Source organism: Canis aureus, chromosome X, assembly GCF_053574225.1.
Source record: "Canis aureus isolate CA01 chromosome X, VMU_Caureus_v.1.0, whole genome shotgun sequence".
Classification (NCBI taxonomy): Eukaryota; Metazoa; Chordata; class Mammalia; order Carnivora; family Canidae; genus Canis; species Canis aureus.
This window is the reverse complement of record NC_135649.1, coordinates 38450393-38478370: the sequence shown is the minus strand read 5'-3', so window position 1 is coordinate 38478370 and position 27978 is coordinate 38450393. Positions and strand designations below refer to the sequence as shown.

At 39.7% G+C, this 27978-nt stretch overlaps 1 protein-coding gene across 2 annotated transcripts in view; it reads left to right on the top strand.

The window, feature by feature from the left end:
* RTL4 (retrotransposon Gag like 4) overlaps positions 1 to 27978 on the top strand; it is a 498694-nt gene that overhangs the window by 394069 nt on the left and 76647 nt on the right. Inside the window, exon 3 of one of the 2 annotated variants that reach the window (XM_077887815.1) lies at positions 8181 to 12412. The exons of the other annotated variant lie outside the window; for it this stretch is intronic. Within the exon in view, the coding sequence (XP_077743941.1) occupies positions 8436 to 9344 (909 nt within the window). The 5' untranslated portion in view covers positions 8181 to 8435 and the 3' untranslated portion in view covers positions 9345 to 12412. Of the gene's footprint in view, positions 1 to 8180; positions 12413 to 27978 lie in introns of those variants that run through there. 2 annotated transcript variants of the gene reach the window in all.

Sequence of the window (27978 nt, the reverse complement as noted above, 5' to 3'; positions counted from 1 at the left end):
GTTAGCTTAAGCTTAAGACACTTGTTCCACACCAAGAGACTTGGGTAGAATCACCTTCTCCAGAATCCCATGATACTGGAGCTGGTAAGAATGATATTTGATACTCAACCTTCCAGTGTTTGTAGAAAATATGAACTCAGTGGCTTCTACCTCTGATGTCTGCTGGATGCAAGGAACTTTACACATAGTGTCTCAACTCATCATAGCTACTTTGCAATATAGATTTTATAAAAGTGAAAACTGGGGCTCAAAGTGATAACATGCCCAAGGTCTCACAGCTTTGGCTTTGAATTCAGATTGGGATTTTAATGTAAATTGTGTCTAACTCCAGAGTGCATGATTTTTCTACTGCTTTGGACTATTTCCAGGATATACTGTTATGAGAAAGAGTTGAGGATTCTAGTCCAAGGTCTAATACTAAACAATTGTGTGTCTTTCTTGACCTGTTGGAGAGAATGTTGAATACACCCTTGCCTATTTCATAGTTTATCAAGATGATGATGAGACAGGAGGAGAACACCTAGATCACATAAAATGTTCTGCATATGTGTGGGATGTTACCAATTATTGAATGATATTAAAAGGTTGCTTCTGCACTATACTCTACAATCCCTATATTGCTCATTTACTCATAGTCAAGGCTGGGAGGGGAGAGAAAGTCTGACTAGAAAGGGTATGGAATTGAAACTTAACAAAGAGAGTCATAAATATGACCAAAATCATTTTCCATTTCTTGAGCATCAAATTCTTCATCTGTAAAGTTGAAACTTTTCTCTAACCTGTGACTATTAGAAGGCTTCTTGTAATTGAAAAACATGATATATACTAAGTGGCTTATATTAAGTTTTCTCCATCTTGAACAGGGCCACAGGTTGCATACATACCACAGGGACTTGAAAATGCAAAAAAAGTTTAAATCTAAGTGGGCTAAACTCTGTCAGCTCATCAGTTGTAAGTGGTATTCAGCACTAAGTGAATTGCACTTAATGAATTAAAGATGAAAGAGACAGCAGGGAGCATGAATGTGAGAGAAGACCTTTAAATTTAAAGGGCTAATTTTATGACTATTTGAGATCTGGAGATCAGAATTTTTTTCCATTCTTACCCTAATAGTTTGTTCAAAACAGCATATACTGTTTGAAATGATGTGGGCATTGGGGATGGACAGAGAAGCCACGCTAAGCCCTCAAACTGACAAACAGTTTGGCTGTGAATCTGAGGATCAGATTCTAGATTGTATATAACTCTCAGTCAGTGTCATCACCCATATTTCAGCTGTGTCCTCAAGCAAGTTATAGAAGTTATAGAATTTATAGCTTTGAAAGGACTAGATCATCCTTATGATGCCTTCTTCTTATCTGATTCTTGGAATCCCCACTCTAACTCCTTGCCCAGTGTATTCCTAACTCTGCTTACATTCTTCCAATGATGTGGAACTCATAACTTACTTTATGAAAATGCTCATCTTATCTCCACCCCTACCCTCCCAAATTCATCTTCAGTTAGTTCTTTCCTTGCCCCTGAGAACAAGTATTCTACATGAGAGTCCCTCAGAGAAAGTTATACATGTATCACCCTTCTTCTTTGCCCCTTGATTTGACTTAATATCTCAGTGCTTTGGTTTTATGGCCTGGAAAATGGCAAAACTGTGGTCAACATTGAATGAAGTAATGAATATTAAAGTGGTTTTTAAGATATTTGAATCTTTATACACATAGTGAAGCTCAATGGGGATGGGAAACTAATCGTCCTTTTTTGTTGCTCTTGTAATATCTTCACATATTGATTAGATGGTGCTTAGGTGGGTATGGTAATAGCTCAACCCAGCTTTACTGAGATGGTCTCAATTAAAAATATTTTATCACATTGTTCTTGTAAAACGTGGCGAATTGCAAATTCACTTTTGTATAACATCCCCTCAGCCTGCTTTCTTTTTTCTTAACTTTTAAGTCATATATATATATATATATATATATATATATATATATGAATTTCAGTTTCAGAACTCCAATGGCAACTTCATTCCTGAATTATGTGACAGCTGTGAAATTTACTAATCCAAACCACGCTGAACACTTGTCCATTTTTTAGATTTAGTTACAGTATAGCTAACATAAAATGTTATATTAGTTCCAGCTGTACCATATAGCAGTTCAACAGTTCTATATACATCACCCAGTACTCATCACAACAAGTGTGCTACTTAATCTCCATCACCTATTTCACCTCAGACTGCTTTCCTGAACCTAGAAGTAATACAGAAGTCTTTATCAGACGCCATAATTTGTTTTTGATTGAAAATAAAATCACTGAATATATGAAGCTTAAGGAAGAAGGGAAAACAGGAGAATGAAAAGCTAAGAACTGGTAATACCAATGCCTGCAGGTCCTTCTCAAGTCCAAGCCACGTCTACTGAGACTCTATGCCCCCAGTTGCTTACTCAGCTTCCTCCTGTTTTGACAAGATTTTCATGACTAGATTCCAAGTCTTCTTTTTCTTCTCATAACTTTAACATCAGACTACCAGTTGAGATTCTTTTATCTATCAACACAGATTTGTATAAAGCTTATGGGACCAGCCCTGTGCAAAATATTATGGGGATTCAAAGGAAAGAGGCTTCCTCCTGGAGAGCTCATACAATCACATGTCCTTCCATAGCTCAGGGAATGAGATATTAATAAGGGCTGAGTAGTCAGAGGAGGCTGCATCAAGGAGACTGAATGTGAGCTGGGCATAGGGAGAAGAAAGAAAGAGGCAGTCAGATGAGGGGAGAGAGATTAGAAGCAGAGGTGGGCATGATTGCATGTCTGGAAGTGGAGGTAGGGGCTTGATTTCCTTATTGTGGAAGATGCAAATCATTATACCTACTTCATAAGACTGCTATGAGGATTATGTGTTCTGGTAGAGATGTGGCAAATGGATGTTGAACACATTGCATTTGTTCTTCCACAGTCTGTGGCAGACACTGACAGTTCTTCACTTCATTCTACTAGTGAGGCCAGCCACAAGTCCAGAATACTTTTAAATAAGGCTCCAGACAGCTAGTACCAGGGTATATAAAGTGGCATAAATTAGGCACTCAAGAAATCATAAGTGTTATTACCTCAAAGACCCATACAGTGTCTTTGAGGATAAAAGCAACTTGTCTCTTCCATTCTTAGCAAATACAGATACAAACCTCTTCATTTCCAGTGTGTCAGAGGCCCACCATGTCCTCAACACTTGTAGGATTGAAATGAGACTTAGACTCAATCCTGCTACAGAGCTTGTCTGCCATGTGTTGTAACATCTTCTGTGAGTTGTAAGTACGAGCACACTTGATCTTCAGGAGTTTGCAAACTTCCAGGACACAGCTACTTCCACTGAAATCATGATTTGGTGAAATATAGACCCATATAATGTTGGTACCCCTCAGGGGCAGAACCAAGTAGGCAAATATAGTAAAGAGGCAAAATGGAGTCTGTTTTGGAGTTTTTTTCTTGGACTCTGTGTAATGCTCTTTTATATGTTGATAATATTTTATTCACAATGCTCTGTTACTGTCCTAGGATGCCTGTCCAGTGGATAATCTTGCCCTCGGCCCGGCCTCCTTATTTTTGCCTTTGTATAAAAACTCACCCATTCCTTGTAGGTGTTCTCTGCTGGATTGAGAGAAAATAATGATGCAAATGGGTCATTATTGCTGGGATGATGTTACCAGCCAAGGTTCTAGCTGGTGACTGAGCAGGATCATTCAGCCATGTGACATGGCTGCCAGCAGAGACAGTAAGCAAAAGGGAGAAGGCAGGAAAAGGAGGAGACAGGGAAATATGACCTTAGGAGGAATGTTAAATAGGTGCAAAGAGGAGGAAGGCTGGTATAGCAAGTGTGGCTCCTTAATGGAGTTATGCACAGTAGAAAGGACAACTGGAAAACTGCCAGGGAATACTTGTAGAGAGTATTCATGACATGTTTAACTTCATAAGCAGCTTGTCCATGGGGCCAGCTGAGCCAGAAGAAAGGTTGAAGGTTAAAGGAAGGTATGAAGTCTGAGACATAACAGTGGCCAGGTTGACCCCAGCTGGGCTGCTGTTCTATCTCGAATATGAAGATATTTGGATGGCTTTTCTGCCTCACTCATAGGCAGAGCAGAACAGTGCAAATCTCCCAACAGGAAACATAGAACCTGAGAGCAGGGTCAGCTTATTTGTGACCCTCTCTCTTGTCCCCAAGCTAGCTACTTTTCATATTTCTGAGGCAGGCCTGCACTAGCCCACTGTTTAGATATGACCATATAGCCTCAGGAAGAGCCTTGGAAGGAAGCAACCCACATATCACACACTTCAGGTGCCACTTTTGGAACCAAATAGTTTCTACTTTCAAAAATTGTAGATAGTGCTGAAGCAGAAAGTATCTTTTGAGCATATTCAACCAAGAGTTTCTCAAGCATTATCAGAGAAACTTGTGCATCAACATCATCTGCAGGGCTTGATTAAAATGCAGGTTATCTGGTCTCATCCCTGACCCACTGAATTATACTGTCTAGGGTTAAAGCCCAAGAATCTGCATGTTAAAATCCCAAGAGATTCTTATGTACCCTGAAACTTGAGAATCTCTGACAAATGTCAGAGCTCTGTCTGGACAGTCACCCAATATTCCCAAGGTAAAATCTGAAGATCTCTTGCCACAGTCACTTGGAGTGCCTATAAAAAATATAGATTTCTGGGTCTCCTTCTAGCTCTCTTGAATCAGAATGTTTTATATGTGATAAAATTTGAGAAACCCAATCTCTTCATTGTACAGCTACAGAAACTGACCTAGAGAGAGGAAGTGACTTTCCCAAGGTTGTCTATCTAAATGATGGTAGAGCTAGCTAGGGTCATACCCAAATCTCTAGACAAATTTAAACAGTATACACTTATGCTACTTCTTGAGTGCTGTTTATGTCTCAGTTTAGTTCTCATGGCCAAAGCTACCTTTAGATCGTCTGGAGTTCAGGAGTAAAAATGCAAGTGCTCTGGGTAGTTGGAAGGCAATAGTTGAAAGCTTCTCCAAAGGATTGTGTAGAACACCTTGAAAATTAAGTAGTGAAAGGACAAACATCTCTCTTATAAGCAGCAAGGTACTTCAGGCTCTTCACCAAATGGAGTTTCAGAGGACTCCAGCATGGAGTAGTTTCATGCAGGGAAACAGTCAACCATGACCTGGAGTCAAACTGAACACAAATGCCCAAATGGCCTTTTTAGTGTTTACTAAACCTATTTTTGTCTTGCTGTTTTTGAAGTTGAAACACATGGCAGTCAACTAGAAACTTAAACGTATGCAGTTTTTGTCAGGCCTGGCTCAAGCTCACTAGTCTGATTCCCCAAACCTGTGCGTTTGAGGTTTCAGCTCAGTCTCTGCTTTATCTCCCCAAGATTGAGGTATGGCGCTCCTCCGGACTGGCATGCTTGACCCCAGGATCTACTGGAACAATCTGATAGAAGGCCATTGACCTCTAAAAGGAGAGCTATTTCCAAAATGATAAGACAAGATAGATTTTCTTTGAGAGATTAAACAATTGCCTTCGACAACAGTGCCATTGTATGATTAGCATCTGGGCAAATGCTTATAATTTTGGCAAGTTTTTCACCAATGCTACATAATTAGAAAAATTATATGCTCTGCCACCTTGAATACATAATTCTATTAAGAAACAGGAGATTACTACAGATGTTCTGGAATTGCTAAGGGTGGAGGGGAAAGGGCAGAAGGCAGGAACAAAGAAGGAAAAGTTAAAATCGCACTTTTCCAACCCAAAGAGGATTTTGGTAGAAAGGTCCATACCCTTTATTTTCATTTTTAAAATCTAAAAGCTCTGTAAAATGGAAGCTATTTTTCATTAATTTAGTACCAAATATGACCTAAACTGATATTAACTTAGTCTTAGTCTCTTTTAATATGAATATCAGACATTTTTCCTGCAGAAATGTTAATGGCTTAATTTGGGGATATTTTTCCAGATACCACTGGGAGTGTTATATAATAAACAGTACATACTCTGTGTTACCTTTCAAAAATTTTTAAAAATTAAATTCTAAAACATAGTCAGATAACAGGCCATGGACCTAGCAAAATGATAGCTAAATTTATGAAGCACCTGTCATCTGCATGAAGCTGCCTAATCTCTTTTCATTTCATTTAGTCCTCACAACACTATGAGGAAGGTATTAAAATCACATCCATTTTTAAGTTTGGAAGCTGATTCTTGGAGAGATTAAGCAACTTTCCAAAGTCCCACAACTTTTGGCCAAGCCAAGATTTGGACCCATGTCAGTCTGACTCTAGAATTTACATGCTAAACTTTTGCACTCCACTGTCTGTGAGAGAAGTACAGTTGTGAAGAACAGTGTGGGCTCTTTGTGGACTTTATGCAGAAGTAGAATGGGCTGCAACCTATTATTCTATGTCATTTGAAGGCCTCCTGCTTACAAATATGTACCCTCCCCATTCTTACTTCTCTGTGATGCTATAATATGACTATTCCTTGAGGTTCATCTGGGTGGCTTTTTCACAAGGACTAGAACCGTCAGAAATCTTTGGGGCAGCTTGTTAAATGTACAGATTCCTGGCATCCACCCCACCTATTGAATCAAAATTGTTGGGGATTGGGACCAAGTTGTTTCTTATGCACATTAAATTTTGAGGAAATAGTGAATGACTTGAGAAAGGCCAATTACTAACCTTCATTAATTAATTAACATCTTACATTTCAATGACACCTAACTGGACTGGCAGGAATAGACTCATTGATGGGGCCCTGGAAAATGGAAAGGTAGACTAACCAGAATGGTGAGCTATGGAAAGGAAGGAAGAAATAATATGACAGTATCTCCCTATCTTGGCCATATATGACAAAGAGCCTCACCAATGGTATTGTTAGCTGCATTGGTACAATCTTGGGAGTATTTCTCTCTCTCTGTCACTCAGAGAACCATCTACTATCTCACTGATACCACAACCCTCTGAAGTAGACAAGATAGTCATCCTCATTAGATGAAAGAGGAAATTGAGACCCAAATTAGTTCTTTAATGTCATGCAACTAATTAATGCCAAGTTTCTGGCCTCCAATCTTATACAATTTCAGTCTTCCAGTAATCTATTCCACAGGTCCAGAGAGGAAGACCCATCAACTAAAACCTAGAGAAAAAAAATATTACATTCAATGATGCACATTTTTGCCCACTAGTGGCCAATGTAAATACAATTAAATGGTATGCTACACAAGGAAAGGGCAATTAGGGGAATTACACTACAAAATAGTTCAACTTATATGCCGTATATTTTAGGTTTGTTTTTAACTCTAACAGGTTGCTTTATTCTTATTATCAGTGCAGGGATGACTACTAAACATTCTGATCTTTATACTTTGAAGAATATTCTGTTCTTGTTTACTAAATTCCCAACTTCACCTCTACATCTTGCCTATGGCACCTTAAGCTTCTTCATGACAACCAAATGTGACTTTAGATAAGGACTAGGAATCTAGAAAAATATGGATTAACTACCCCTACAGCCATCAGATCACTATAGCAATGCATGCTGGGATTGGAGCATTGAGGTTCAAGTCCAACCAGTCATTATTTCAAGTAGGTCAACATGCTCTCTAGAGCAGCTTTTCTCAAATTTCAGTGCATATTTGAATCACCTGGCAAATCAGTTTAAGTGGAATACTAATTCAGGAAGTCTGGGGTGGGACCTGAGAGTCTGCATTTCTGACAGTCTCCCTGGTAATGCTGATGGTGCTGGCTCCCGGATTATATTTTAAGTAGTAAGGGGGCATGAACCATCATCATGCTCAAGTAACATGTACAAATGAGCACATCTGTGGTCCTGAAAGAAGTGCTGTTTTCAACAGCAGTACTGATGAGTGTGCCAGCTCTGATATTAAGTAGTTGTGTGACCTTGGGCAAACATCTTTACCTTCCTGGGTCTCTGTTTTCTCATTCATGAAATTATGAATTTGGCCTGGATAATCTCTAAGATCACTTTGGGTTATAAATTTCTTTGATTTTCTGATAAAAAAAGAGGTACTTTAGAATCAAAGTCTTAGTTTGAGGGCAAATTTCCCCTATATTACAAGGAAAGGGAGTGGAGAGAAAAATCTATTGTGACTTTTGTATTTGCCTTCTTAATTCCAAATCCTCTATGTGTCCTAAGGTAATTTATCACTTCTGAATGTGCAGAACATTGGCATTCTCCATGAGAAGAGGTAACAGTGAATAGTGGACAACAATTTTGCATCTCTCGAATTCAGCTCTCAGCATCCCTTTGCAACTGTTTTGTAGGTAGCAGTTTTGGCTACTTACTCATGACACTATCTCTCTGATGATAGAGGAAACCCTACTGTCCACACATTGGTTTCTAGTACTGGCACTTTATTCTACCTAGTCTCACTTGATTCCAGAAGACCCAATGGAGAAGTACACAGAATCACCATCTACCTTGCAAGTAGAGCATTCCTCCCTTCAAGTAGAGAATCTGATTCTGCCACCACAAATACAGCATCTGACTGAAGAGAACCTTGATCTAAGGGGCCAAGTCATGCCAACCCTGACCACCCCAGTGATGTCTGTAACATGTTTACTTGAACATCTTTCTGAGTTCCACAGTGACCCTGCCAGTATCTCAGGATTTCCTGCACGGTTGACAACTCTCAAGTTCCCCAATCCTGCAGATGATGTCCAAATCAAGTTCTTTTTTGACTACCTTTCTCAGCAGATGGAAGGTTGTGGAGTCATATCCGGGTCTGACCAGAACACTCTGCTAAAACAGTATGAGAAGTTTGTTCTTGAATTCCAGCAATCATTTGGTGAGCCTATAAAACAGGAAATAGACCCTCTGAACAAAGAGGATAACTCCTCTTCTCAGCAGGATGCTTCTACTTTCCAGCTCCTTGCTCAAAATTTGATCTGTAATGAAGCCAATCAGAGTGATCACTTACAAGAAGGACTAGCTGATTCCATCCACAATGAAGTGAGTGGCACAGATATGATGAACAACCTTCCAGACCTGATCACTCAGTGTATTCAGTTGGACAAGAAACGTAATGACAGGCCAGAGCTTCTTCAGTCAGAGACCCAGTTCCCAATGTTGGCTTCCCTGATCCACCACCAAGCCTTTTCCAGCCCCACAAATCTGCCACCCAAGGAAGAACCTATACAGTTGCGTGGAAGCCAGCCACCTCTCACCTCAGCCAAACGAGCCCGCCAGCAAGAAGCTCAGTTGTGCCTCTACTGCAGCCAGGCTGGTCACTTTACAAGAGATTGCCTCGCCAAACGTTCTCGAGCCCCAGCAAGGATAAATAACTCAACTCACCAGTAAGAGAGCAGGTCATTTTGCAAAGTTATATCCCTCTTACTTCCAGCCTTAAAGATTTATATTCTGCGCTAGCATTTAAAATACAGGTGGGGAACTATGATACAACTTAATAGACAGTCATGAACTCATGTACTTCTGGGAATTTAAATAACTAGGTCTTGTTCATTTGCTCACCCATCACCAAACCAAACCCAACTCAACAATAAGAAAACAATTCACTGGCACTTCTGCAGGTGGTACCAAATTCCCAAGAGGATTGAAAGTCTGTAGGCAAAACTCTGGCCAGTCTGAGCCAATGAAAACAACCCTGGACATGCCCTGGCAACCCCATTCCCTCCAATGGGTGAGATCTGGGTTGAGTTTGTTGGCCTAAGTCTTCTGTGCCTAAGATTAGGCCCAAGACTTTCACCCTCACCCTCATTGGTCTGCATTCTAGTTCCCTGTTCATTTAGGAATCCTTGGTTGAATTCTTAATTGCATTCCATATCCTATCAACATTTTTCTACTGGAGGCTGGAACCTGCTCCACCTATTGACTGGAGTCCAGCTTCAACACAAACCAACCTTCATGGAAATACAACTCTACTACCATTCCATACAGTTATGTATTTTGTTGCCATTTAAAAGACTTCTGCTTGCTCAAAAAACCTGGATCTCTTAGCTATTGACAAACCAGATAGCATGGCCATTTGGAGACTCTGATTGGACCTGTCGGTCCACTTCCTTGAGAACTAGCCTTTCAGGCATGTACATATTTTTAGCCAAGCCCTACTAATTCCATCTTACTCCCCACTTCCTCAACAACCTACTTTATGCTATAGCATGGCTAATGGCCAAGTCAAAATGGCCAGGTCTAGGATAATGACCTCTGATAAATATGAATGAAAGTTGGGGAAGGAGTCTCATCATAATTATGTCTACAGCCTGTCCTTGTTGCCTTACCTGGCAGGTAAGGGAATCTGGTTAAATAAATCTCTACTGAAGACCCTATAGTAGTTTCTGACTCTAGAGGCTTCAGTGTGGTCACTATTTGGGATCATTGCCATTGATGTTAAGTTGTATATCCTTATGGACCACCTCTGGAGACCCTTATCTAGTTGAGAATTGTGAAAAGTAAATAATGGCAGACAACTGTCTGAACAATCCCTTCTGACAAGTCCTGGGACATGGACATCAACACCATTGTTACATAAATCTTAATTTGATTGAGGGGCTTGATTGCTTGTGTTGTGCTCTTGGCACATATCAGCTCTATGTATGGATTCTTAATGCTTCTGAATGAAAGTAGTGCCATGCTTGAGACACAAAACTCTCTATAATGTTAAGGATAACTAGTGACAATTGATGTTTGCTAGTAATAGTCAGTCCTCTGTTCCTTGCTTCTTGGTGTGGATGTATGTCCCCATAATTGATTTTAGATTAAAAGAAAGATCAGTAATTCCTTATTCCCTAGCAGCCATCAAGACCTCTCAGAACATGAAGTGTCATTGTACTTTGGCCTTGTTTCTGGGGAATTATGCTAACTTTGACAATATTTAAACCCACTTAGGCCCTTACCTCTTTCATCCAGTAGCACTAACAAATAGATCATTTTTCCCATCAGTGCCTCACTAACCGCTGTGCCAACCCTTATTTGCATTTACAAGGGGTCTCCTTTATCAATAGCTTGCTATACTTTCCACTTTACTCCACATGTTCTCATAACAAGGAAACCTGGATGCACATATTCCAGTTGTGCCAAGAAATTCTCACTGTGGTACTGGGATTGTATGAAAGCCTCTAACAAGCAGATCTATTTAAACTTTAAGTGTCTCTGGGATTACTTGGAGGTATCCTGATCTAGCACCCCCAATTCTGTAACAAAATAGTAACCCAGTAGCCTCCATTCACTTTCCTTACTGACCCCAGTATGGTCTCAGAATGCTGATGGGAATCATTCAGTTGGCTTCATCACCAATCTTTCTTATCTTAAGGACATAATTTATCATTATGTGCTCTCTCACAAAGATGCATTACCTTATTTCCTGTTTGGACCTTCCCTCTGCAGCAGCATCACCTTCTTCTCCAAGAAATCTTCAGATCTCACAGCCTCTCAGAACAGATAATTCATTTTGGGCTATAAATCCCCCCATTTCAGGAAACCCCTTGTTGATGAGTTCCCAGTCAAGGAATTCTTGTGCTCTATGTGATACAATTCAACAATCAGAATGAGCATAGAAATAGGATACTGGGATAATGCTTAACTGTCTACTAGCTAGCAACCATTTTGTTTACCTCTTCCAAATTTCATCATAAAAACACCATCCACTTCAATAGAATAAACTCATTATTTAATATAAAGTTACACAGATGTTTTTCTAAGAACTTATACCAAGTTAACTTATCTGAGAGTGAAACTGATTAAAATCTACTAAGAACAGATGAGAGGTAACCTAATTGAAGATGTAGTCTGCAAAAGGCTTGAGGAGTCCCCAAGTCCAACCAAGATTGTAGTTTAAGGAAGGCAGATCTGCTACTTGATTGATGCCATCCAGCAAGATAAAATCTAATCATTTTATGATAAGTCTGAAGAAGGAATTTTTAGTGATAGAATGGTCTTCAGAGAATCTAGAAAAGGGGGCAATTAAAGAGTCATAGGGCATTGGTAATCTCTAAACTCAAAGAGGGGATGTTGATTATATATGATTTACCAGGTCCACATAAAGTGAGATGGCCATTAAGATTGCCACCTAACACCCTTGCTGTGACCCCATGTAGAAGTAATCTGATTGTAATTATGTTCCCATATAAACTTTGTTATGGGGAGAGAACTCACTAACCAGCTGACATGGAGTATTCTAGCCTATTTTGCAGTTAATTATCATTATAAGTAAATAAATAAATAAATATAAATTTGCTTTTGAATCTTTTTTTTTTTTTTAGTCCTCCAGATTCTAATCTACCACTGAGTGCACTGGAAAAAAAAATAATATTCTCACTATAGAAAGTCATCACCACAGTGTGAACCATTGTGAATTCACTGAAGATTGGCCTCCCTGGGAGCTTTACATCAACAGTCATCCCCCTTTTATTCTTTCTCATTTGTCTACAGCTGTAATAAAATTCCAAAATGTTTATGGTTTTTAATTCCTGCAGTTACCTCTGCTCACACCCAGAACCATGATACCTGCCATAAGTAATTGCTTCTTATAATACTACACAGTTCACCCTAACCATTAGAATATATCGTCATGGGTAATGACATAACACATGACTATGAGCCCCTGACAAGCACATTTAAAGAGGGAGGAATGTATAATTGTCCTTTCACCACCTCTAATCTGTCCAGATGGCAGCACACAGGACCCATGCTGTCACTGCCTTTACCTCTATCCAGGATGGTAAAACAGATATTACCCTTTTCTTGACTTGGGAAGATCTTTTCCATCCAGCATCATCTAGCCTATGACCACAATAGTCATCCCTGAAACAAAATAGAGCATATAGGGTATACTAGCCTCTTGGAAAATCTAATACCACATGCTCTTGAGAGAGCTCTGGGAACTTAAGTCATATTTGTAAAGCCTTCTACATTGGTGGGTATGTTTCATTGCCTCCCTATGAAGCTTCAGGTCTCACTTGGCCAAGAAAATGGAAAATCCTTCAAGGGAATATAGTGTCATGGATCTTCAATATCATCTTCATGCAAGATTCACTACCCACATTTAAAAAAAGAAGTCCCAGAAGTGAGTTACACTATTTAGCAGAGTCAGTAGAAAGATCTCGGTACACAGACCATGCTGTCCAGCCATTGTTTGCTGCTATAAGTTTGAGCATTTATGCACTAAATTGTCTGTATTACTTCCTGGTATTGGCTTTGGTTCTTGAGTTTACTTGAACCTGCTTCTTGCACGCTAATTTCTAGTATATATCTAACATTGCACTGGTTCTCTTATTGGTCCAGTTCAGTGAAAAGCCTAGTTGTGACTGTATTCCACCAACCCCATTTGCTTCATAGTAACTCAGTGGAGAACCATGTAGAATTTCAGTTTTCCCTGTGAATGGAAGACTTGTCCCTTTGGGCATAAAGTCTAGCTTTGTGTGCATCTAAAGAAAGGGAACTAGTAGTTGGTGGATGCCTACTTTGTGCCAGGCCTTGTGCTGAGTAATTTAATTTGTTAATGATGCTCATTTAAGTTCACATTACTAAAAAATGGAATATCCATTTCGGCATTTAATGCTCAACATACTTTTATAAAGTCAGTGTGATAAATTTGAAGATAGAGGGCCCTCATACATTCACCCATATAAACCATTAATCTCTCCAGATGCCCTTTCCAAATCTTCTCCAGCTCTGCTCTGTATTTAGTGAAGTACAATCATTACAAATGCATGCAGAATTCCAGGTGTGGAGAGAAAATAATTTTTTATAAATTTATTTTTTATTGGTGTTCAATTTGCCAACATATAGAATAACACCCAGTGCTCATCCCATCAAGTGCCCCCCCTCAGTACCCATCACCCAGTCACCCCCACCCCCTGCCCACCTTCCCTTCCACCATCCCTAGTTCGTCTCCCAGAGTTAGGAGTCTCTCATGTTCTGTCTCCCTTTCTGATATTTCCCACTCATTTTTTCTCCTTTCCCCTTTATTCCCTTTCACTATTTTTTATATTTCCCAAATGAATGAGACCATATAATATTGAGACAAAATAAATTTGAACAAAATAATTTTTAAAAACTTACTGATGGTTTTTAAAAGGCATCCAGTAATTCTGGGGAATTTTTGGGTTTCATCAGTATCTTGAGAGAAGACTAATTGTGGACTCTTCTCTGAAAGCTGCAATTCTCTTTCCTAAGTTGTAATTGATGACACAAATCCCACTACTCTAAAAATATAGTTGGAATGTTTTAATAAATATGTATCCTTAAAACAACACTACTGTGTTTCTTCCCTCTCACAAGATTTTCCTATAGTTTCTTCCTACTGACATTCATCATCATCATCATCATCATCATCATAATAATAATAGCTACAATTTACTGACTACTTACATACATACATGCCGGGCATTATACTCTGATTTATGTGCATTTTCTCTTTTAAATTTCACAATTACGGGATCCCTGGGTGGCGCAGCGGTTTAGCGCCTGCCTTTGGCCCAGGGCGCGATCCTGGAGACCCAGGATCAAATCCCACGTCAGGCTCCCGGTGCATGGAGCCTGCTTCTCCCTCTGCCTGTGTCTCTGCCTCTCTCTCTCTCACTGTGTGCCTATCATAAATAAATAAAAATTAAAAAAAAATTCACAATTACTCTCTTAGATATCTTTTATTATTATTTCTAGTATGCAAATGAGGAAATTGAGGTGTAGGGTAATTAAGGAAATTATCCATGGACACAGAGCTAGTGAGTAAGAGGCAAGACTCAAATCCAGATACATTCTAAAAATAGAGCTCATATTCCCACATAGTACATTACTTATCCCTCTATAACAGGATTTGACAATCTACCGCCTGTGTGCCAAATCCAGCCTACTGCCTCTTCTAAAAATAAAGTTTTTTATTGGCACCCAGCCAAACACATTTATTTACCTATTTTCCATGGATGTTTTCATGCTAGGATATGTATGGCCCATTAAACATATGGGCCTTGCTTCCCTTTTTTAAAAAAAGTTTCCTGCTAACTATCTTGCCTTTTAAAAAAAAAAGTTTCCTGACCTCTGATCCACAACATTTTGAAGTAGTAAATCAGGCCAGCCTTTGGGGCATCTCACTGTTTATATTTCTCCTTTCAGATGTCCTATTTATTCTTATTTTTTGTTTCTCATTTCTAAATTAACCCCATATTCATGATAAAACCATGGGATTTGGGGGCACCTGTGTGGCTCAGTCAGTTGGGTGTCCAATTTAATTTCAGCTTGGGTCATGATCTTGGCGTTGTAGGACTGTGTAGGGCTCTGCACTCAGCACGGAGTCTGCTTTTCTTTCTCTCTCTGTTTCTTCCTCTTCCTCTCTCTCTATGTATATCTATGTTGCTCTATCTCTGAAATAGATAAAATCTTTAAAAAAAAAACTTAAACAAAACAGTGGGATTTTGTAGAGGCTTGTAAAGGATGCTTTTGGTAGCCTAAATAAATAAATTTTATTGGCACCCTTTTATCAACATGCCTACTTTCTGCATCAAACAACTCTAAGAGATTGTCTAGGTGTGGTTGTGGGGGGCATTTGCTGTTTACCTCCCCAGCAAGCATTTTACCTTTCCAATAGACCCTAATTTTCATATAGACTCAATTTCTTTCCCACTTCAATCCACCTTCCTAGCTGGAATTCCACCTCCAGCCCTGAGACCCAGGCCTAAATCAATGGTCACACAGCATTTGCCTGACTATAGTGACTACTCCAGGTGTGGACTTGTATCCTAAACGTACAAGTCAGAGTGAATTTTATGGCTTTTCTTGGAAATGTTGTACAAGTGCTCTCATTTTTTTTCTACTGGAATGGGATATGGAAAGATATAGTCTGGAATACTGCTGACAGCCATCTTTAAGTAAAAGGAGAGTCCATTCACGAACCCAGACATCCTGGGGGCACCTGGGTGGTTCAGTCAGTTAAATGTACAACTCTGATTTCAGTTCAGGTCATGATCTCAGGGTCATGAGATCAAGCCCTGCATTGGCTCCACACTAGGCATGGACCCTGCTTAAGATTCTCTCCCTCCCTCTCCCTCTGCCCCTCCCTTGCTCTCTCTCTTTCTCTCTCTGTCTCTCTCTCTCTCTCTCTAAAACAACAACAACCACAATACAGACATTTAAAGAAAGCAGAACTTAGGGGTAGGGAGAAACTAAATCCTGATGATGGTTTTTGTTTTTTGTTTTTTTTTTTTAACACTCCCTTTTATTTATTATAGTCACAGAGAGAGAGAGGCGCAGAGACACAGACAGAGGGAGAAGCAGGCTCCATGCACCGGGAGCCCGATGTGGGATTCGATCCCGGGTCTCCAGGATCGCGCCCTGGGCCAAAGGCAGGCGCCAAACCGCTGCGCCACCCAGGGATCCCCTGATGATGGTTTTTGAATCACAAAATCTAGCTATGTCTGATGATGTTTAGCCATGTAAGTGAATAAAATCCTTTTATAGAGGCATAGTAAGTAGAACTTTCTGTGTTTTGAAACCCAGAGTCATGATAAAATGATTTTCCCTATGGAAACTATACTACTTTTAGCCTAATATATCAATTCACGTAATCAATGCCTAGTAATGGGGTGGGAGGAGTCTTACATTGCAGTGATGGTATTGGGAAATCTTATGCACTCTTTCCTGCTTTTAACACTCTAATACAGAATCTTCCAGCTTAATTCCTGAAGGATATTTTTCCTGGATGTGGGACTTAGAGTTGATAGCTCTTTTCTTTCAGCACTTTAACAATCTTGTGCCACTTTCTTCTGGCCTCCATAGTTTCTGATGATAAATCTGCTGTAAGTTGAACTGTTATACCCCTCCCCCCCATATCCCACTCTCAGCCAGGTGTTATTTCTCCCTTACAGAATATTTTCTTCTGTCTTTAGTTTATAGAACTTTGACTAAGAAGTGTCTTGGCATGAATTTCTTCAGATTTACCTACTACTAGCATGTCGATCTTTTATTTTGAACCCAGTAACTTCTAAATAAATGTGACTCTCCCTGGGAAGAGTCTGCATTAAGCTTTGTCATTAATTTAAGACCAAGTATAAAGACATGTATCACCCACTGTGGGATTCATGTGGTAGCCAGGCAAAGGTCACAGAAAGAAGAAACCTGAGCTAAGGAAAGTAAACTTCCCCCTCTGAGGGTTTTGCTATTGGCTTTAAGTACTTGGAGACCTGACCTTTAATCTCGTGTTGATTGCTATTGAACTGACAAGAATTTTGAGCTGCCCCACAGTGATCTCTCACTGACTGAGGTATCTACCCTGTTTATTCTCCTGAGGACAATCTTAAGTAAATCAATGGAAGTGGCCATGTCCAGACATGCTGGCCTGGGAGCCTCTATACAGTAGCATTTTATTAATACAATTACATTTCCAAAACACAGCACATTATTCCTAGGCTAACATAGTAGTCCCTGAGCCCAATTCAATGTTGAAGCAGGAGAAATGGTTGCGAGCCTTAGAATATATTTTCTATATCTTTTTTTCCTGTCAAAGACTGGGAGGCTGGCTTTTATATGTCCTCTAGATTTGAATCTAAGCACTATCTTAGTAATTTAGACTTGTTGTGACAAATGTTTTAGGAATATAACTTCAGTGGCAGCTCCTTTCCCTAGGAAAAATTAATGTGCTATGTATCTGTCACAGGTGGGAATTTTAATAAAGTTACTGTTCATTTGGAGAATGTAGACAAATTAATTTTTGACAGCCCCAAGGCTGGTAAAATTACCACATATGTCAGTGCCTATTTTTGATATATGGCCTTGATTAACACCCAGATGCCTAAGGATCCAAGCAGTAAAAAGTGAGAGGTGAGGTGGAGCCTGACATCTGTATCCCTGCCATGGCTTTATTTGGGGTTGACAGGTTATATATTTCAAGCAGTTAATGCACACTGAGAGCCCACTATGTGCAGGCATGGCAGGGAGGCAGAAATGGCTAAGATAAGGCCCTTGCTTACAACATGGCAGGGTGGATGAGACCTTTGATGACGATGATAGGTATAATGAAGAAAGTCAGAGCAACCTTTAACTGAGTGTTTACTGTTTGTCCAGTACTCAGTGTTTTACAGGCATTATCTCATTTACTCCAAGAACCCTATGAAGTATGCATTTCTATGCCCATTTTGCAGATTCAGAAACACATTTAGAGCCAGCAAGCAGCAAGTCCAGCATCATACAACCAAGATTCACATCTGGGTTTGCCTGACTCCACAGCATCAAATTTTAACCACTGTGATATAAATAACTAAACCACAAGACCGCCCATAAGACAAATCTGGAAGAGATCTCCAAAAAGCAATCAATTCAAGTGTTTTTCAAACTGGAAGGACTTGGGAGTGATGGAAGCCAATTAGAGATCCTAAAACTAAAGAATGCTGTATGGCAGTGGAGAGGCCAGCACTGTTCTCTGAGAATTGATTTAAGGAGCAAGGCAAGGTAGCTTTCCTTTCTGTTTCCAGTGCTCTTTCAAGGTCATCTTCTCCCAACCAACAAGGAGACTGGAATTCACATACTTCAAAATCCTGGCTGATGTCAGCACTCCTGGAAAAATCAACTTCAGATTTGAATTTGGCAGACAGGACCTTTTACCTCATTTCTATCCATTCTTTGGACAATCACTTATTAAGCAGCTATGGACAAAGCACTGTGTTAGCCATATTTAGAAAAAAATGAGATGAATAAGACATGGTCCCCATACTCAAATTATTTTCTAAGGTAGGGGTCAACAAATTTTTTCTGTAATGATTCAGAGAGTGAATCATTTAGACTTTGAGGGCCCATTAATATTTGTTACAACTCTCAACTGTGCCATTATAGTGTAAAATTGGTCATAGAAAATACATAAACAAATGGACCAACAGAATTTTATTTGCAAAAATAGGCAGTGAGTGGGAGTTGGCTTGTAGGCCACGATTTGCCGACTTCTTTTCCAAGGCATGGTTCTTAACCTTGGTTATACATTAGAATCATCTGTAAAAGTTATAATAAATGCTGTTGTCTGGGTCTCACTCCTAGAGATTCTCATTTAATTGGTCTGGCATAGGGCTTAGACCAGGACTCTTAAAGATCTCAGATGATTTCAATGTACTGATATTATTAAGAACTACTGCTTTAAAGGACAACAGACTTGTTATTAGCACTAGTATGAAACATGGGCCAGAATGAAGGTGTGAATAGGTACCATGGGAATGTAGAGAAAGCAAACAACTGGTTTCAACTAAGGAAATTAGGTTAGTCTTTCTGGAGATAGCACATGAGTTAACAAATGGAAAAAAGGGGCAGTTTAGGCGACATCAGCACATTACTGTTATTATTACCCGTAGTCATCTGCAAAGCTCTTGTCTAGGTGCTTTATATGCATTAAGACACTGAATTGTCACAACCACCCTCTGAGGCAGATATTATTATCATTTTTTATGAGAGGAAACTAAGACTCAAAAACAGTGAGAAATCTGACTTTGGTCACATGGTTAGGTAAATGACTGAGTGGCCAAAGTACCATTGTATACATACAAATGTGATCAAATGGGAAATAAATCACAGGAACCATAAACTCTGAACACAAGATAGTTGTTACCTCTGGTAGCAACAAAGGGAACAAAGGGATAAGATAGACTAGGAGCACATAAACAGATATAAATTTCTTGGTGATGTCTTAGTTGTTTTTTTTCTTTTTCTTTTTCTTTTTTTTTAAGATTTTATTTATTTATTCATGAGAGACACACGGGGGTGAGGGGCAGAGACACAGGCAGAGGGAGAAGCAGGTTCCATGCAGGGAGCCTGACGTGGGACTCGATCCTGGGTCTCCAGGATCAGGCCCTGGGCCGAAGGTGGCACTAAACCGCTGAGCCACCCGGGCTGCCCTGTTGTTTGTTTTTCTGTTGGGCAGTAGGTTCACAAATATTCATCATATAGGCTTTTTTTAAAAAGATTTTATCTATTTATTCATGAGAAACACAGAGAGAGAGGCACAGGCAGAAGCAGGATCCCTGCAGGTAGCCCGATGTGGGACTCAATCCCAGCACCCCAGGATCAGGACCTAAGCTGAAGGCAGTTGCTCAACCACTGAGACACCCAGACATCCCATCATCATATTGGCCTTATAAATCAACCAATCAATCAATCAATCAATCAATCCATGTGTGGGCTAATGATGACTATATCATGGTATATAACAATATACGATATATATTATGATATAACATAGTTATATACCACTATATATTTATATCATAAATATATAAATAATCCATCTGTGTGTATCAGATGTAAAAAAAGAGAAAGGAGAAAGAAAGGGGGAGAAGGATAGGGAGAAAGACAGAAGTAAGGTTGGAGAATTGGGAGCATTTAGGAGTAGGAGGTATTTAACTTACAAAACTTCCCACTCACCTTTGGCCTCCAACAACTCTTCATTAACCCTACCCACCTAATGGTCACCCTGAGAGTAGGATTACCGAGCTCAGCTAGGCTTCATGTCTCTGTGAGGCCCTTGTGCCCTGAAGGATTGGCATTAAGTCTGGGAGGCTAAGGAAGGAGTGGGTCTGTCAGACCTGTCAAATTGGCATATACTTCCTCTTCTCTGCCATCATCATCAAGAAGAGGTGTAGGAGGAATAGCTAACAACATGGCTTCCCATAGTATCCCAGCTCTACCTTTCCTGTTCCCTTCATGCTCTTACTTTCCCCTAAATGATTACAGTTATCTGAATCCCTTGGAGAAACAAGGGAGACTGTGGCGAATGGCAATTTGACCCAGTACCCTTTACCTACCTGTCAGATTTCCTTATAGTTCCTTTCTTTCCTTCACCATTGTTCTGAGAGCAGAGCCCAAATCTAGGGTCCTGAACCAAAAACTGAAAGAGCAGTGGCCAGTGACAGTTATCTTTCTTATTTCCCTATTTGATTCAGTGTTCATAACAGACACATGATGAGATAAAGCTTCAGCAACTTTGTGATGAGTTCTTTAAGATATCAGAGAACACTCTGGAGATGGTCCCAGGTGAGTCAGCAGAGCCTTACAGAAGGCTCACGATCTAGCGGGCTTACCCTAAGGCTTGCCACAGCAGGTTTAGCCTTTCTCCTTTGGCATTATCTGAGCTGTTTGAAGCACAAGCCCTGCCACCACTCCCCCTTCCTCCTTTCAATGGTTCCAGGGTTGTCATTCCCCTACTGCTACTTCTCAGTCTAAGTGTTTCCTTCTCTCATCTCTATTTATGTCTTTCCTTCATTTTGTGTCCTGAAGTTTTTTCTATTCTGATTTTTCTTCCTTTCTTTTCTTTTTTTAAAATTTCTATCCCTATTCCCTGTGGCATCCCCCACTCCTTTCTATTTCAGATTTCCTATCCCCTGGCATCTCTCTGTCTCTTCTTTTTCCTTCTCCTTCCCTCCTCTTCCTTTTCCTCCTCCTCCTTTTCTCCTTCTCTCTCTCTCAGCATTATTTTTAGCAGCAAAGCATCTTCATCCTCCATATCTCCATTCTTCTTCCAATTTCTCTTATTCAAAATTAAAATGGATGGGAGCCCAATTCCCTAGACTACTAATATGAAGTGGGAGAGTTGGAACAGTCAGCCTAGGAGCTACCTCTACTAGAATCCTCAGAGGGTTATATTTTAGCAGCAGGCACAGTAAGAATGCATGTAGGCATGTGTGTTGGGGCCATGTTGTGGGTGGAGAGTGCTGGACTGGTAGAGCTCCCTATGTTTGCTTCATCACCAGCCCCAAAATGCTGGACCTGGAGCCCATTCCAAGGCCAAAACTGGCCATTGAACAGATGTCCCTGAGATATAGTCAGCCAGTAATCCAAAGCAAAGGGCAAGTTAATTCCCCCCAAGGAATCATGGCACAGTAGACCATCTTTATGGAGAGGTTGGGGCAGGTCAGCCAGCTCAGCACAGGAAAGCATCTGGTGGAGAGGAGTACATGCAAACTCCCTTTGCTTAGAAGTAAGGGCCAGGCCTGAAAATGGCTTGGGTTTCTAAATGAAGTTTTTTGTGGGGCTTATAGCCATAACCCTTCCATTTAAGGGATCCATGGGCATATATGTCCTAGCACACACAGATATCAGGGGATGACCAGAAGAACAAGAAGACAAGCAGTTATGGATGCAGAGAGTCATTGAAAAACCTTTAGGTACCTCACTTGCCTGATCATCCTCCCAGCCCTGCTATACAGAACTGCAGGAAATGCCTTTGGTTAGAAATGAATTTTATACCTAAATTTGTGTATTTCAGTTGAGGCTGCTACAATTTTAATATAATTGAATATTGAGCATGATAAATTAGCAAATCATTATATTAGTTTTAAAGGTTACTTGCTATGACAACCAACTCAACATCTTAGGGACTTAATATAGTAAAAGGTTTATTTCTCACTCACTCCATGGTCCAGTAAGTTGTTTGGCAGGCAGCCTCCCAGGGGTATTTCTGGATTCCAGTCTCCTCCCATCTTCTTCTAAGCCCTTGATGTTCTCTACTAGAGCCTCCACATCCAACCAGCATACAAGGGGAGCAGAACAGGAAGACAAGTCCAATCTTACTGGATGCCAAAGGAGAGAACACAGATGGCAGTTGGTAGTAAAAATATCACCTGTCTCTGTCACACAGTTGTATCACAGGATGTTGCTCCTATACATACATGTGAATGTATGTGTGTGTATACCATAAACAACAAGCTCACAATGGCACAGGATGCATGTATATTTAATCATTGACAGAGCTGGGATTTAAACTCAGTTCCACTTGACCCTAAATAATGCTACTATCACTACTAGCTAATACTTGCTGAGCACTTACCATGTTCCAGGAATTATTCTAAGTACCTCACATATGCATTAAGTCATTATCTTCACAAAACCCCAATGCAGATAGATGCTATTATTATCTTCAATTTATGGATGAAGAAACCAAAACCCAGACAAGCTAAGCAAAAAATTTGTCCAAGGTCATGAAACCGTTAAGTGATAAAACCAGGACTAGAACTCAAGTTCTTACCAATATTTTGTGCAGACACTAGTCTACAGTCTACATGCATCTGAGGACATTTGAGAGAGAAGATAGTTCTTGCCCTAGAAGGAATTAACTGGCTTCTAGTTTGAGAAGCTAGGCATCAACATATATATTTAAATAAAAATATGATACATTATGCTTAGAGATAAGAATGCACAGAGTTATGTTAGTACTATAAGAGGAAGATCTATGGTATTGGTAGACTAGAGTAGTATTTAGAATGTAATAGGTAGTGGGCACCTGGGTGGCTTAGTCAGTTAAACATCTGCCTTAGGCTTAGGTTGTGATCTCAGTGTCCTAAGATCGAGGGTCCTGGGATTGAGCCCCATGTGGGGCTCCAGCTCAGCAGGGAGTCTGCTTCTCCCTCTCCCCCTATGCTTTCTCTCTCTCTCTCTCTCCTCTCTCTCAAATAAATGAATAAAATATTTAAAAAAGTAATAAAAATAAAAATAGGATCTAAATGAATCTTGAGGATGTTATGCTAAGTGAAATAAGCCAGTCAAAAAAAAAGATAAAAACCTTATGATTCTATTTATCTGAAGTATTTAAACTAATCCAATTAATATAAATAAAAAGTAGAATGTTGTTTACCAGGGGCTAGGGGAGGGGGAAATGGGAAGTTGTTGTTTAGTGGATATAGAATTTCAGTTTTGTGAGATTAAAAATTCTAGAGATCTGTTGCCCAACAATGTGAATATACTTAACACCACTGAACTGTACACTTAAAATGGCTTAGATGGTAAATTTCATGTCATGTATTTTTTACCACAATTAAAATATTTTAGAAAACTTTAAAATTACAAATAGGAGGAAAAATATATAAATAGGATCATGAATGGAATCTTAGGGATTCTGGATCTACTAGAGTTTCTTATAAAAAAGACATTTATAGAAAACTTTGTGGCCTAGTCTCTTAGAAGAATTGTCTCACCCCAAATTGTTGATATTCTCTGGGATCAGGCAGTACCCAGAACTTTCTAGATCTATGTTTACATTTTCCTGTAACTAATGGAAAGCCATAGATGAATTCATATGTTAACTGCCTACTAGAGCTTTAATGGTTGGAAGGCCTCATTTATTTCCCTTCTCTGTTTTCTATGTGTTGACTGATTTGTTCAGATGTTCTTCAACAAAGAAAATCAATGAGCAAAAACTGGTCATGATTGTTCCCTATGGGGTATCCCGGTAAGGAATATAACTTCGAGGACTGGAGAGTGACACTATTACCTCACAAAATGTTTGGATTTTAATAATAGAAGCAGGTGGAATCATAAATGATTGTGTATATCCTGTACAAGAAAACTCACCAGAGAGCTACTAGTCTGCCTGCTGGTCACACTAGTTTCTTGAGGTCTGTCACATATTGTAAAGAACAGAAAGATTGGTACATTGCCCAAGATGAAGTGTCTGGTAAAGCATGTGTGCTTTGGAGTCAAGCAGCCCTGAGCTCAGCCACTTACAATCTGTGTGAACTTGGACTTGTCACTTAATCTACACAGGCCTCAAATTTCCCATCTGTTAGGGATTGTACTTTGTGGAGTTGTTTTGAAGATGATATAATACATGTAAAGGGCTAAGCCATATTCTGGCACACAGAAAGTAGGCAGTAAATGCCAGTTCTTTTCTGTGTGAGAAGCTAGCCTTTACCTGCAGGGAGAGTAATTTAGAGGCAATAATTCAACAGATCAGTTGAATCCAGAGAGCCACATCAGTTTCCTTCTACTATAAAATATTGAACATCCATATTTACCTTCCACCCTGAGTAGAAAAGCTTTCTTAACTATTTCTCACTTTCCATGTGCCTTTTCTCTTACATAAAAACAAGTTCTTTCTTATCCAGTGAATTCAGAGCTATATGTATTCTCCCCTCAATACTCTCATACTCAGGCTTTCCATTTCTTCTTTCAAGCCTTCTCTCAATATTGCTAATATCAAGATTTTCTCTCACACCTTTATGTGCCATGTTTATGCCATCCTTTCTTGTTCTTGAAGAAAGGTCCTGCAATTGACTTTCATACATTCGAAAGTTAGTGCAAAATCTCTGTGAGTACTATCTTTCCCAACAGGTAAACCCCCTTCTTAGTCATTCTCCCCAAGGCTTCAATTTATGCAGAATGTTCCTTCTTTGTTTCAATGGATTTAGCCTTGCTTGTGTGTGCTTCATCCACATTTTTTTCTCTGTGCAAGCAGTTATGCTATCCACAAACAACATTACCATTTGTCTAGATGGGCAGGAATTGTGATTGATGGTTTATCTTTTCAACAGGTGAAATAGACTCTGGTATACACAGAGAACCACTCATGGAAAAACATCTCTGAGAGGCAGGCAGGGAGTGCACAGGTATTTTCAGTGTACACGTGGATCAGACAAAGGCCAATTAATGCTCAGCAGACTAAATCTTAAATCCTCATGCTTTTCACTGCCATCACTTTGCAGGCAAAACGTAGTCCTACCAGCAATGATTGGGGAGGGTGAGGCAAAATGTCCCTGTGCTGGTGTCCTCTCCTTAGGTTTAATTCAGATGCAATTAGGTAACAATCTCAACCAATGGTCAAGACAGGAGAAGGAATTTCTCTACCCTGGCTAAAGCAGTTCGGTGGCATTGGGCAAGTTCCTTTGTCTTTTAGCGTCCTCCTCTGTATAATGGGGATGATAATAATAGTATGTACTTGACAAGATTTATTGTGAGAGTCAATGACATGTAAATCAATTAGTACAGGACCTGGCACATATTACCTACTCACCAAGGGTTAATGGTGCTGCTGCTGCTGATGATGATGATACTAAGATGACTTGCTTTAAAGAAGGTCTGTCTCAGTCTTTTATTTTTTTTAAAGATTTTATTGATTTATTCATGAGAAACACAGAGAGAGAAAGAGAGGCAGAGACACAGGCAGAGGGAGAAGCAGGCTCCATGCAGGGAGCCTAATATAGGACTCGATCCTGGGACTCCAGGACCACACCCTGGGCTGAAGGTGGTACTAAACCACTGAGCCACCCGGGCTGCCCTGTCTCAGTCTTTTATACTGAAAATTACCAACCAGTTAATCATTTCAACCAGACTACCATTCTGCCATGCAGAATGAGCACATATTAATCCTGGACTAACTTTTGGAGTGCATGTATAGTATAAGCTATCTCCCAGTGTCCCTTCTGAGGGATTATATTCAAGAGACATTGTTAAATGTATATCTGATGGGATGATCGAAAAGAATAGCTTTAGTAGTTCCCAGATACCCCAGCTGCTAGCTGTGGTACATAGTGTCACCTTTCCAGTCTCTGAGTAAGATTCAGAGAACTAAGCATAACTCAAACTCTCTTGCTATTTCAGGTAAGATTGAGATTCCAATAATATGCTTTAACAGAGCACCTTCATGAAGCATGGTCTTGGTCCTTGAGAACTTCTTAGAGGGAAAATGTCCTGTTACCTTGGTTTTCTCTTTACATCTTTTACTCTCTCCATTGTTCATTACTATTTTTATATAACAGATACTTTTTAATTATATAGATAGGCAAAAGCAAAAAGCCAAAAATTAAAATCCATAAGGCAACCACCCTAACACAGACATTACCACTATTTTGCTATGTGTCCTCCCCGCAGCTTGCTTTCGCTATGCAGTGGATTGTTTGCATGTTGTAGTCATACTAAAACAGTGTGATGTAATAGGTCAATGGGCTGTGGGGTCAGATAACCTGGGTTTATGTCTTGTTTACTCACGAGCTGTATCAGTTTTGGCCTACTTTCTTAATCTCTCTCAGCTTCTATCCTTATCCACACAATGAAAGTGAGTAATATCTACTTCATAGGGCCTTTGTAAAGTTTATGGGTGATAATATATATAAAGATGCTCAGCACATAAAAGGAACTTTTTCTATGTTAAAAAGAAAATTGCGGGCAGCCCCCGTGGCGCAGGGGTTTAGCGCCGCCTGCGGCCCAGGGTGTGATCCTGGAGACGCTGAATAGAGTCCCATGTCAGGCTCTCTGCATGGAGCCTGCTTCTCCCTCTGTCTGTGTCTCTGCTACTCTCTCTCTCTCTGCATTTCTATGAATAAATAAATAAAATATTAAAAAAAAGAAAATTGCAAGCCCCATATGGTGTTATTTAGGTTAAGGCCTGATGTCAGTAAACTAATACTTAATACCTAATCTAACTGCTGTTTCAGCCTCCCAGAATGTAACCTTTAGTCTGTTACCATGGAATTTCTTGGTCAACACTACGAATTTTACTGATATATCATTCTTCCATTCCCCTTGGGATGGCAACTTTGTTTAAGACAATCGATTATTTGCTAATAATTTCCTTTTTTCTACTCCCTCTCCACTTTAAAATTTTTCCCTTTTCTGTAGCCCTTTGGAGCTCCTCTTGCTAGATGGAATGTTGCCTGATACATGAATCAATTCGGAAAGCTAGTTAGATCTTTAAAAGTTACTTGGTGGGGCACCTGAGTGGGTCAGTGGCTGAGCATCTGCCTTTGGCTCAGGTCATGATCCTGGGGTCCTGTGATCGAGTTCCACATCCGCTCTGCCTATGTCTCTGTCTCTCTCTGTGTTTCTCATGAATGAATATCTTTTTTTTAATTTACTTGGTTGAATTTTTGTTATTTAATACTCCAATGTGCACCTTTATCGTGTATATACTAATTTTTATAAAAGGACCTATTTGAGTGCTTTGTATTTTTGTTGTTATTGATTTGCTTATCCCTTCACATTGCCTGTTTATGTTTCTATATTAACAATTAACTAATAAAGTCATTCAATAATCTAAGTAAATATTTAGGTTAATAGTTAAACATTTAGTAAGCCTAAGTAAATATAGAGTTCTTTAGTGGGGGATGGACAAGGGAGAGGGAGAGAGAGAATCCTTTTTTTTAAAGATTTTATTTATTTATTCATGAGAGACACAGAGAGAGTGGCAGAGACATAGGCAGAGGGAGAAGAAGGCTCCGTATGGGGAGTCTGATGTGGGACT